This window comes from Oncorhynchus gorbuscha, unplaced genomic scaffold, assembly GCF_021184085.1.
Source record: "Oncorhynchus gorbuscha isolate QuinsamMale2020 ecotype Even-year unplaced genomic scaffold, OgorEven_v1.0 Un_scaffold_761, whole genome shotgun sequence".
NCBI classification, from domain to species: domain Eukaryota; kingdom Metazoa; phylum Chordata; class Actinopteri; order Salmoniformes; family Salmonidae; genus Oncorhynchus; species Oncorhynchus gorbuscha.
The window spans coordinates 209,113-221,592 of NW_025745798.1; the positions used below are offsets into that span (position 1 = coordinate 209,113).

General features: G+C 45.1%; 1 protein-coding gene across 1 annotated transcript in view; it reads right to left on the reverse strand.

Annotated features, from left to right (window-relative positions):
* Positions 1-12,480, reverse strand: part of LOC124020080 (UTP--glucose-1-phosphate uridylyltransferase-like) — a gene marked incomplete at its 5' end in the record, with an annotated part of 70,307 nt that overhangs the window by 38,424 nt on the left and 19,403 nt on the right. The window contains one exon of the mRNA XM_046335490.1: positions 644-829. Coding sequence (XP_046191446.1) covers positions 644-829 — 186 coding nt within the window. The remainder of the gene's footprint in view (positions 1-643; positions 830-12,480) is intronic.

The following is a 12,480-nucleotide window of genomic DNA, read 5'->3' on the forward strand; positions in this document are numbered from 1 at the left end:
AGACCGCTGAGATGCAGTGCTTCAGACCGCTGAGATGCAGTGCCTCAGACCGCTGAGATGCAGTGCTTCAGACCGCTGAGATGCAGTGCCTCAGACCGCTGAGGTGCAGTGCCTCAGACCGCTGAGGTGCAGTGCCTCAGACCGCTGAGATGCAGTGCTTCAGACCGCTGAGATGCAGTGCTTCAGACTGCTGAGATGCAGTGCTTCAGACCACTGAGATGCAGTGTGCTGAGATGCAGTGCTTCAGACCGCTGAGATGCAGTGTGCTGAGATGCAGTGCTTCAGACTGCTGAGATGCAGTGCTTCAGACCGCTGAGGTGCAGTGCCTCAGACCGCTGAGATGCAGTGTGCTGAGATGCAGTGCCTCAGACCGCTGAGATGCAGTGCCTCAGTCCGCTGTGATGCAGTGCCTCAGACCGCTGAGATGCAGTGCCTCAGTCCGCTGTGATGCAGTGCCTCAGACCGCTGAGATGCAGTGCCTCAGACCGCTGCACCACTCAGGAGCCAGATATGCCCATGACTGCTCATGACATGTCTATGACTGCTCATGACATGTTTATGACTGCTCATGACATGTCTATGACTGCTCATGACATGTCTATGACTGCTGATGACATTCTAACAACATATTGACGACAGGTACCTCTATCTGCTGCACGGTGAGGTCCAGGAAAGTGTTCTCGTTGCGGACGCTGATGAGGCTCTTGGGGCCTTTACAGCCCATGCTGGTCCCCAGGCCTCCATTCAACTTGACGACCACCAGCTTGTTGAGACTGTCTGCCAGGCTGTCCGGCAGGGGCAGCGCTGCTATCTTATCATAGGGCTGGATCTGTGGAGAGAGAGAGGAGAGACATTTCATATGTTCCCTTTGGTATTGTATGTGGTAACATTTCTGATGTGGGCGGAGGGGGATCTTATCTTGATATTTCATCTATGGAGACTCAGTGACTGAAAAAGGACTAGGGAAGAAATGAAACCACAGAACCTTTTTTTGTGTTCATTTCTGAAGACAAAGGAAAGAGTGTGATCTTTGACAGGACTGTAACACACCCAGGGCCCTGCATTCAGCTTGAATCAATAAGGTCTGGCATCTTAAACAGATAGCTGGTGGTTCACAACTATACACAATGAGAAGGAGCACCCAGGACATCAAATCTGAAACAGATGTCCTGTGTGTGTGTGTGTGTGTGTGTGTGTGTGTGTGTGTGTGTGTGTGTGTGTGTGTGTGTGTGTGTGTGTGTGTGTGTGTGTGTGTGTGTGTGTGTGTGTGTGTGTGTGTGTGTGTGTGTGTGTGTGTGTGTGTGTGTGTGTGTGTGAATGGGCACAATAGTGTGTGTGTGTGTTGAGTGTGTGATTGACACACTGGATACAGCCAAACACACACTGGATACAACCCAACACACTGGATACTGCCCAACACACACTGGATACAGCCAAACACACACTGGATATAGCGCAACACACTGGATACAGCCCAATACACACTGGATACAGCCCAACACACTGGATACAGCCCAACACACACTGGATACAGCCCAACACACACTGGATACAGCCCAACACACACTGGATATAGCCCAACACACTGGATACAGCCCAATACACACTGGATACAGCCCAACACACACTGGATACAGCCCAACACACTGGATACAGCCCAACACACTGGATACAGCCCAACACACACTGGATACAGCCCAACACACTGGTTACAGCCCAACACACACTGGATACAGCCCAACACACTGGATACAGCCCAACACACTGGATACAGCCCGACACACACTGGACACAGCCCAACACACTGGATACAGCCCAACACACTGGATACAGCCCAACACACTGGACACAGCCCAACACACACTGGATACAGCCCAACACATACTGGACACAGCCCAACACACTGGACACAGCCCAACACACACTGGATACAGCCCAACACACAATGGATACAGCCCAACACACTGGATACAGCCCAACACACACTGGATACAGCCCGACACACACTGGACACAGCCCAACACACTGGATACAGCCTGACACACACTGGACACAGCCCAACACACTGGACACAGCCCAACACACACTGGATACAGCCCAACACACACTGGATACAGCCCAACACACTGGATACAGCCCAACACACACTGGATACAGCCCAACACACACTGGATACAGCCCAACACACACTGGATACAGCCCAACACACTGGATACAGCCCAACACACTGGATACAGCCCAACACACACTGGATACAGCCCAACACACTGGATACAGCCCAACACACACTGGATACAGCCCAACACACACTGGATACAGCCCAACACACTGGATACAGCCCAACACACACTGGATACAGCCCAACACACACTGGATACAGCCCAACACACTGGATACAGCCCAACACACTGACACACACTGGATACAGCCCAACACACTGGATACAGCCCAACACACACTGGATACAGCCCAACACACTGGATACAGCCCAACACACTGGATACAGCCCAACACACATGGATACAGGATACAGCCCAACACACTGGATACAGCCCAACACACACTGGATACAGCCCAACACACACTGGATACAGCCCAACACACTGGATACAGCCCAACACACACTGGATACAGCCCAACACACTGGATACAGCCCAACACACACTGGATACAGCCCAACACACACTGGATACAGCCCAACACACACTGGATACAGCCCAACACACACTGGATACAGCCCAACACACACTGGATACAGCCCAACACACACTGGATACAGCCCAACACACTGGATACAGCCCAACACACACTGGATACAGCCCAACACACACTGGATACAGCCCAACACACACTGGATACAGCCCAACACACTGGATACAGCCCAACACACTGGATACAGCCCAACACACTGGATACAGCCCAACACACTGGATACAGCCCAACACACACTGGATACAGCCCAACACACTGGATACAGCCCAACACACTGGATACAGCCCAACACACTGGACACAGCCCAACACACTGGATACAGCCCAACACACACTGGATACAGCCCAACACACACTGGATACAGCCCAACACACTGGATACAGCCCAACACACACTGGATACAGCCCAACACACACTGGATACAGCCCAACACACTGGATACAGCCCAACACACTGGATACAGCCCAACACACTGGATACAGCCCAACACACACTGGATACAGCCCAACACACACTGGATACAGCCCAACACACTGGATACAGCCCAACACACACTGGATACAGCCCAACACACACTGGATACAGCCCAACACACTGGATACAGCCCAACACACACTGGATACAGCCCAACACACTGGATACAGCCCAACACACTGGATACAGCCTGAAAAAACTTTTTAGGGAGACACTGTATATGGTTGGCTGGAGCTGCTCTAACCTAATTTCTGGATACAGAAATGGTACTGCCCAGACAGTCTTTATACTGTGGCCACCAATAGCTAAAGAGCAGCAAATCCTTCCGGACGAATCACGATTCCACAGGTAGATAGCATCTTTCTCATTTCAGAAGGGGAGGGGACATTCAGCCCATAGACTGGCCCTTAACTTGCAAATACAGAGGGGGAGGTGACATTCAGCCCATAGACTGGCCCTTAACTTGCAAAGAGAGATATCAAATCTAAAAATCTCAAATAGAAAACCGAAGAAAATTAACAATAATGACAAATGGTTTGATGAAGAATGCAAAAATCTAAGAAAGAAATTGAGAAACCTGTCCAACCAAAAAGGTTGTGAAACCAGCTGTAGACTAGTGCGTGATCGTGTTCATGAGTCTGTTATTAAATGTGTATGTTTACTGATTTTCATTCAATCCCATATTCATTCATATGGGCAGAATACTGTACATGTAGCTTACAGATTTAATTATGGCCTAAAATAAACTGTTCATACAGGCAGAATATTGATACAGCCTCGGATACAGCCACAGTGCCGTGAAATGTTATTTTCCACGTTTCTGATTTTCTCTATTTTTGCATAGTTTTGATACTGAATGTTATCAGATCTTCAACCAAAACCTAATATTAGTTAAAGGGAACCTGAGTTTACAAATATTTAATTTAATTAAACAAAACACATGCAACCCACAATTCCCTGTGAAAATGTCATCTCTTACACTCAATAACTGGTTGTGCCACCATTAGCGCCAATGACTGCAACCAAATGCTTCCTGTAGTTGTTGATCAGTCTCTCACATCGCTGTGGAGGAATTTTGGCCCACTCTTGTATGCAGAACTGGTTTAACTCTGCAACATTTGTGGGTTTTTAAGCATGAACTGCTTGTTTCAAGTCCTGCCACAACATCTCCTAGGCTGGTGTCTGTCACGCCTGACCTTAGAGAGCCTTTTTATGTCTCTATTTTGGTTTGGTCAGGGTGTGATTTGGGTGGGCATTCTATGTTTTGTTTTCTAGGTTTTTGTACTTCTATGTTTTGGCCGGGTATGGTTCTCTATCAGGGACAGCTGTCTACTGTTGTCTCTGATTGGGAATCATACTTAGGCAGCCTTTTTCCCTTTGTTATTTGTGGGAAGTTGACTTTGTTAGTGGCACCATAGCTCTCTTAAGCTTCACGGTCAGTTGGTATTGTTCATTGTTGGCCCTTACATTAGAAATAAAGTAGTGTATCGGTCAAATCTCAAATGAAAACCGTGACAGTGTCTTTATAGTTTCTACAATGTGGTTTGTTTTAAAGAATGTATTTTTGTTTGATCTAGTTTTGACACCATCCATTAACACCAATTATTCAATATAAAACATTTATCAACAAAAATAAGTAGGCCTAAACATTATTTCAAATAAACATTTTAAACCATATCATTAACACCAAACATTCGATATAAAACCATTTTAAAAACGTTTGCAAAATACAAACATTTATGGGACAAAAATAAGTAGGCCTAAAACATGTATTTAAAATAACAATAACAAAACAAAAAAATCCTCAAAGAATGTTCTTAGTGTTCTGGGCCCAGATTTACAAAACACTTCTTACACAAAACTAAAATAAGCTTCTTAAGAAAATAATAAGAAGTTTTAAGTGCAATTCGATATTTTAAGATTTAATGATTTTCTTCCAAACTTCTCAAATATCTTCTTACAAATCTACTTATGATGTGGTTGCTAGGCACCATTTTAGCTAGCTATCTAGCTAGCAATGGCAATCATGTTAGAATAAGTTCTTACTAAGATTACTGTTCTAAAACATGTTCTTGGGTTTAAAATAATCCATATTGAAACTTTCAGATTAAGTTTGTTTCAAGACTCCTGCCACAACATCTCCTCTCCTTGTTGGGGCTGGTTCAGTCGGTCACGTCACCGGACTTTAGAGTCATCTTTATTAATGTCTCTACTTTTGGTTTGGCTCAGGGTCCTTGTTGGGGCGGCATTCTATGTTTTGTTTTCACCGGTTTTTGTCATCTTTTTAATGTCACGGTTCTCTATCAGGGACGGCTCCTCTCCTTGTTGGGGCGGCGTTCAGCGGTCGACGTGTCTAGTCTGATTGGGACGTCACCGGCTTTCTAGTCATCTTTATTAATGTCACGACTTCCGCCGAAGTTGGCTCCTTCCTTGTTGGGGCGGCACCATAGCGGTCGACGCTTCACCGGCTTTCTAGTCATCTTTATTAATGTCACGACTTCCGCCGGTCGGCTTAGAAATGGGGCGGCGTTCAGCGGTCGGTCACCGGCTTTCTAGTCATCTTTATTAATGTCACGACTGTGTCTTTTGTTTCTTTCTAGTCATCTTTATTAATGTCATTTTTGATTCTTCCGCAAAACTAAAATCGGCTCCTCTCCTTGTTGGGGCGGCGTCATAAGTGCAATTCGATATTTTAGTCATTTAATGATTTTCTTCCAAACTTCTCAAATATCTTCTTACAAATCTACTTATGATGTTGTTCCTAGGCACCGGTTTTAGCTAGCATCTTTAGCAATGTCAATCATGTTAGAATAATTCTTATTAAGATTACTGTTCCCATGTTCTTGGGTTTAAAATAATCCATCATTGAAACTTTCAGATTTTATTTGTCACGACTTCCGCCGAAGTCGGCTCCTCTCCTTGTTGGGGCGGCGTTCAGCGGTCGACGTCACCGGCTTTCTAGTCATCTTTATTAATGTCACGACTTCCGGTAGGCAAGTCGGCTCCTCTCCTTGTTGGGGCGGCGTTCAGCGGTCGACGTCACCGGCTTTCTCTTTAGTCATCTTTATTAATGTCACGACTTCCGTTTAAACAAGTCGGCTCCTCTCCTTGTTGGGGCGGCGTTCAGCGGTCGACGTCACCGGCTTTCTAGTCATCTTTATTAATGTCACGACTTCCGCCGAAGTCGGCTCCTCTCCTTGTTGGGGCGGCGTTCAGCGGCTTTCTAGCCATCGCCACTCCATTTTTCATGTCTCCATTTGTTTTGTCTTGTTCCCTGCACACCTGGTTTTCATTCCCCAATCACACTACATGTATTTATTCCTCTGTTCCCCCTCATGTCTTTGTGTGATTGTTACATGTCATTTTTGGATGTGCTTTTCTGGTGCTTTTTCCTAAATTGCTCCAGGGGAGCCATACTACTATTGCTGGCCATGTAAAACAACACATTTCACTGCAGCTATTTTTTTATTTTATTTATTTTATTTCACCTTTATTTAACCAGGTAGGCAAGTTGAGAACAAGTTCTCATTTACAATTGCGACCTGGCCAAGATAAAGCAAAGCAGTTCGACAGATACAACGACACAGAGTTACACATGGAGTAAAACAAACATACAGTCAATAATACAGTATAAACAAGTCTATATACAATGTGAGCAAATGAGGTGAGAAGGGAGGTGGCAAAGTAAATACAATATAGCAAGTAAAACACTGGAATGGTAGTTTTGCAATGGAAGAATGTGCAAAGTAGAAATAAAAATAATGGGGTGCAAAGGAGCAAAATTAATTAATTAATTAAATACAGTTGGGAAAGAGGTAGTTGTTTGGGCTAAATTATAGGTGGGCTATGTACAGGTGCAGTAATCTGTAAGATGCTCTGACAGTTGGTGCTTAAAGCTAGTGAGGGAGATAAGTGTTTCCAGTTTCAGAGATTTTTGTAGTTCGTTCCAGTCACTGGCAGCAGAGAACTGGAAGGAGAGACGGCCAAAGAAAGAATTGGTTTTGGGGGTGACTAGAGACTACCTGCTGGAGCGTGTGCTACAGGTGGGAGATGCTATGGTGACCAGCGAGCTGAGATAAGGGGGGACTTTACCTAGCAGGGTCTTGTAGATGACATGGAGCTAGTGGGTTTGACGACGAGTATGAAGCGAGGGCCAGCCAACGAGAGCGTACAGGTCGCAATGGTGGGTAGTATATGGGGCTTTGGTAACAAAACGGATTGCACTGTGATAGACTGCATCCAATTTGTTGAGTAGGGTATTGGAGGCTATTTTGTAAATGACATCGCCAAAGTCGAGGATTGGTAGGATGGTCAGTTTTACAAGGGTATGTTTGGCAGCATGAGTGAAGGATGCTTTGTTGCGAAATAGGAAGCCAATTCTAGATTTAACTTTGGATTGGAGATGTTTGATATGGGTCTGGAAGGAGAGTTTACAGTCTAACCAGACACCTAAGTTTTTTGTAGTTGTTCACGTATTCTAAGTCAGAGCCGTCCAGAGTAGTGATGTTGGACAGGCGGGTAGGTGCAGGTAGCGATCGGTTGAAGAGCATGCATTTAGTTTTACTTGAATTTAAGAGCAATTGGAGGCCACGGAAGGAGAGTTGTATGGCATTGAAGCTTGCCTGGAGGGTTGTTAACACAGTGTCCAAAGAAGGGCCGGAAGTATACAGAATGGTGTCGTCTGCGTAGAGTTGGATCAGAGACTCACCAGCAGCAAGAGCGACCTCATTGATGTATACAGAGAAGATAGTCGGTCCAAGAATTGAACCCTGTGGCATTCCCATAGAGACTGCCAGAGGTCCGGACAGCAGACCCTCCGATTTGACACACTGAACTCTATCAGAGAAGTAGTTGGTGAACCAGGCGAGGCAATCATTTGAGAAACCAAGGCTGTCGAGTCTGTCGATGAGGATGTGGTGATTGACAGAGTCGAAAGCCTTGGCCAGATCAATGAATTAGGCTGCACAGTAATGTTTCTTATCGATGGCGGTTAAGATATCGTTTAGGACCTTGAGCGTGGCTGAGGTGCACCCATGACCAGCTCTGAAACCAGATTGCATAGCAGAGAAGGTATGGTGAGATTCGAAATGGTCGGTAATCTGTTTGTTGACTTGGCTTTCGAAGACCTTAGAAAGGCATGGTAGGATAGATATAGGTCTGTAGCAGTTTGGGTCAAGAGTGTCCCCCCCTTTGAAGAGCGGGATGACCGCAGCTGCTTTCCAATCTTTGGGAATCTCAGACGACACGAAAGAGAGTTTGAACAGGCTAGTAATAGGGGTGGCAACAATTTCGGCAGATCATTTTAGAAAGAAAGAGTCCAGATTGTCTAGCCCGGCTGATTTGTAGGGGTCCAGATTTTTTAGCTCTTTCAGAACATCAGCTGAATGGATTTGGGAGAAGGAGAAATGGGGAAGGCTTGGGCGAGTTGCTGTTGGGGGTGCAGTGCTGTTGACCGGGGTAGGAGTAGCCAGGTGGAAAGCATGGCCAGCCGTAGAAAAATGCTTATTGAAATTCTCAATTATGGTGGATTTATCAGTGGTGACAGTGTTTCCTATCTTCAGTGCAGTGGGCAGCTGGGAGGAGGTGTTCTTATTCTCCATGGACTTTACAGTGTCCCAGAACTTTTTTGAGTTAGTGTTGCAGGAAGCAAACTTCTGCTTGAAAAAGCTAGCCTTGGCTTTCTAACTGCCTGTGTATAACGGTTTCTAGCTTCCCTGAACAGCTGCATATCACGGGGGCTGTTCGATGCTAATGCAGAACGCCATAGGATGTTTTTGTGTTGGTTAAGCTATCCGGTGTGACAAAATATTTCAAATAATTCTCCCACCTCTACCTCTCCTTCCCCTCCCCCTCTCCTTCCCCTCCCCCTCTACCTCTCCTTCCCTTCCCCCTTCCCCCCTCTACCTCTCCCATAAGACGTACTCTGTTTGAGAGGAGTGAGTGTAAGTGTGATTCTCTCTCTCTAATAAATGAGAAGACCCAGCAGTGAGGGTCTGCTACTGAGGGGGAAACAACCCGCGATTTGTGTTGTGTATATGTTAGTGTGTGTGTGTGTATGTGTGTGTGTGTGTGTGTGTGTGTGTGTGTGTGTGTGTGTGTGTGTGTGTGTGTGTGTGTGTGTGTGTGTGTGTGTGTGTGTGTGTGTGTGTGTGTGTGTGACAGTGTGTGTGTGTGTGTGTGTGACAGTGTGTATGTGTGTGTGTGTGTGTGTGTGTGTGTGTGTGTGTGTGTGTGTGTGTGTGTGTGTGTGTGTGTGTGTGTGTGTGTGTGTGTGTGTGTGTGTGTGTGTGTGTGTGTGTGTGTGTGTGTGTGTGTGTGCGTGCGCTAGCTAGGCCCAATTTAGCATCAGGTCGTCCATAGCACTTAGCCTCCTCTCCCTCTCTACCCAACGTAAACTCTACTTCAGTGTTTTTCCCAAACAGCCGCGGGGTTCTATCAGAACAGCAACAAGACATCAGAGAGGATACGAAGGCATCCAGACAGAGAGAACACACTGAAACCAAACTACAGAGTGTCTCCTCAGAACTTCTCCACACACACATCTTGGATTCCTTCACTTTCCTTTCCTTCATTCTCCATCCCTCCCCAACTGTGACTGAGTTCAAGGTAAAGTCTCAAGGAAAGTGTGCTATAAAGGGAATAGGGTGCCATTTGGGACGTGCATTTGGAACCCAGACCATACCCCCCCCCCAATTTCAAAATGGCACCCTATTCCCTATATAGTGCACTGCTTTTGACCAGAGTCCACTATATAGGGAATTAGGGTTCCGTTTGGGATGCAGCCTGTGTGTTGATGCTGGATCAGAATACTCAGTAGTACGACTGACGCACACAGCTGAGAGAATGGACTTCAAAGAGCATCCCTAGAGACATGGCAACACTGTGGTTTAAAACAGAGAAACCTATGGCAACCCTGTGGTTTAAAACAGAGAAAACTATGGCAACCCTGTGGTTTAAAACAGAGAAAACTATGGTAATACTGGAATTCCATACTGAGGGAGAATATGGCAACACTGTGGTTTTATACTGAGGGAGGATATGGCAACACTGTGGTTTTATACTGAGGGAGAATATAGCAACACTGTGGTTTTAAACTGAGGGAGAATATAGCAACACTGTGGTTTTAAACTGAGGGAGAATATAGCAACACTGTGGTTTTATATGAGGGAGAATATAGCAACACTGTGGTTTTATACTGAGGGAGAATATAGCAACACTGTGGTTTTAAACTGAGGGAGAATATAGTAACCCTGTGGTTTTATATGAGGGAGAATATAGTAACCCTGTGGTTTTATACTGAGGGAGAATATAGCAACACTGTGGTTTTATACTGAGGGAGAATATAGCAACACTGTGGTTTTATACTGAGGGAGAATATAGCAACACTGTGGTTTTATATGAGGGAGAATATAACAACACTGTGGTTTTATACTGAGGGAGAATATAGCAACACTGTGGTTTTATACTGAGGGAGAATATAGCAACACTGTGGTTTTATACTGAGGGAGAATATAGCAACACTGTGGTTTTATATGAGGGAGTATATAACAACACTGTGGTTTTATACTGAGGGAGAATATAGCAACACTGTGGTTTTATACTGAGGGAGAATATAGTAACCCTGTGGTTTTAAACTGAGGGATAATATAGTAACCCTGTGGTTTTAAACTGAGGGAGAATATAGCAACACTGTGGTTTTATACTGAGGGAGAATATAGCAACACTGTGGTTTTAAACTGAGGGAGAATATGGCAATATTGACATTTTATCCTGCAAAGAAACTATGGCAACCCTTTGGTTTTACACTGAGGGAGAATATGGCAACACCAATTTTATACTGAGAAGAAGCTATGGCAACACTGTGGTTTTAAACCGAGGAAGAATGGCAACACTGTGGTTTTAAACCGAGGGAGAATATGGCAATATTGTAATTTTATCCTGAGAAGAAACTATGGCAACCCTGTGGTTTTAAACTGAGGGAGAATATGACAATATTGTAATTTTATAGTGAAAGAAAACCATGGCAACCCTGTGATTTAAAACCCTATTCCTGAGTACCTGTATGTTGGCAGGTAGCCTAGTGGTTAGAGTGTTGGACTAGTAACCGAAAGGTTGTAAGATCGAATCCCCGAGCTGACAAGGTAAAACATCTGTTGTTCTGCCCCTGAACAAGGCAGTTAACCCACTGTTCCTAGGCCATTACTGTCCATAACTGACATGCCTAGTTAAAAGAAAAATGTCTGAGTCCTCAACTCAACATCAGACCTGACAGAAATGTCAGGTCTTGTCTGGTTAAATAAACATGACAGGTGAACAAGTTGAATGTTAGAGATCTTCATTGAGTAAGATGGCGCCGGAGAAGATGGCAGATGTTTTACGTTCCCCCAGCCGATTGTGTTTTGTTGTTCGTTTATTTGCGTTGTAACTTTTTTTTAAAACTTATTTTGTACATAACGTTGCCTCTACCGTCTCTTAATGACCGAAAATAACTTCTAGACATCAGGACTGCGATTACTCACCACGGACTAGCAGAATCCTTTTTCTTCTTTCACGACTCTGACGAGCCTGACGCAAAAGATACACTGCTTCCTCTGTAACAGGACCCAATCCCTGTGATCTGCGTGAAGAGGAGGCGGGGAAATAGAGATTCCAAAAGTCGGGCTGCCTTCTGAGAATTCGTAGGCGATCGAATAAACCCACCTCCCTCCATTCTGCTAGCAAACGTGCAATATTTGGACAATAAAATCGACGAGTTACGCGGAAGATTAAACTACCAATGGGATATTAAAAACTGTAACATCTTATGCTTCACGGAGTCGTGGCTGAACGACGACAATATCAACATACAGCTGGCTGGTTATACGATGTACCGACAGGATAGAACAGCGGCGTCTGGTAAAACAAGGGGCGGCGGTCTATGTATTTTTGTAAACAACAGCTGGTGCACGATATCTAAGGAAGTCTCAAGCTATTGCTCGCCTGAGGTTGAGTATCTCATGATAAGCTGTAGACCACACTACCTACCGAGTTTTCATCTGTATTCTTTGTAGCTGTTTATACAAACCACCACAGTCAGAGGCACTAAGATGGCGGAATACAGCTTATTCAACGCCATAAGCAAACAAGAAAACGCTCACCCAGAGGCGGCGCTCCTAGTAGCTGGGGACTTTAATGCAGGGAAACTTAATTCCGTTTTAACAAATTTCTATCAGCATGTTAAATGTGCAACCAGAAGGAAAACCACTCTGGACCACCTTTGCTCCACACAGAGACACATACAAAGATCTGGACCAC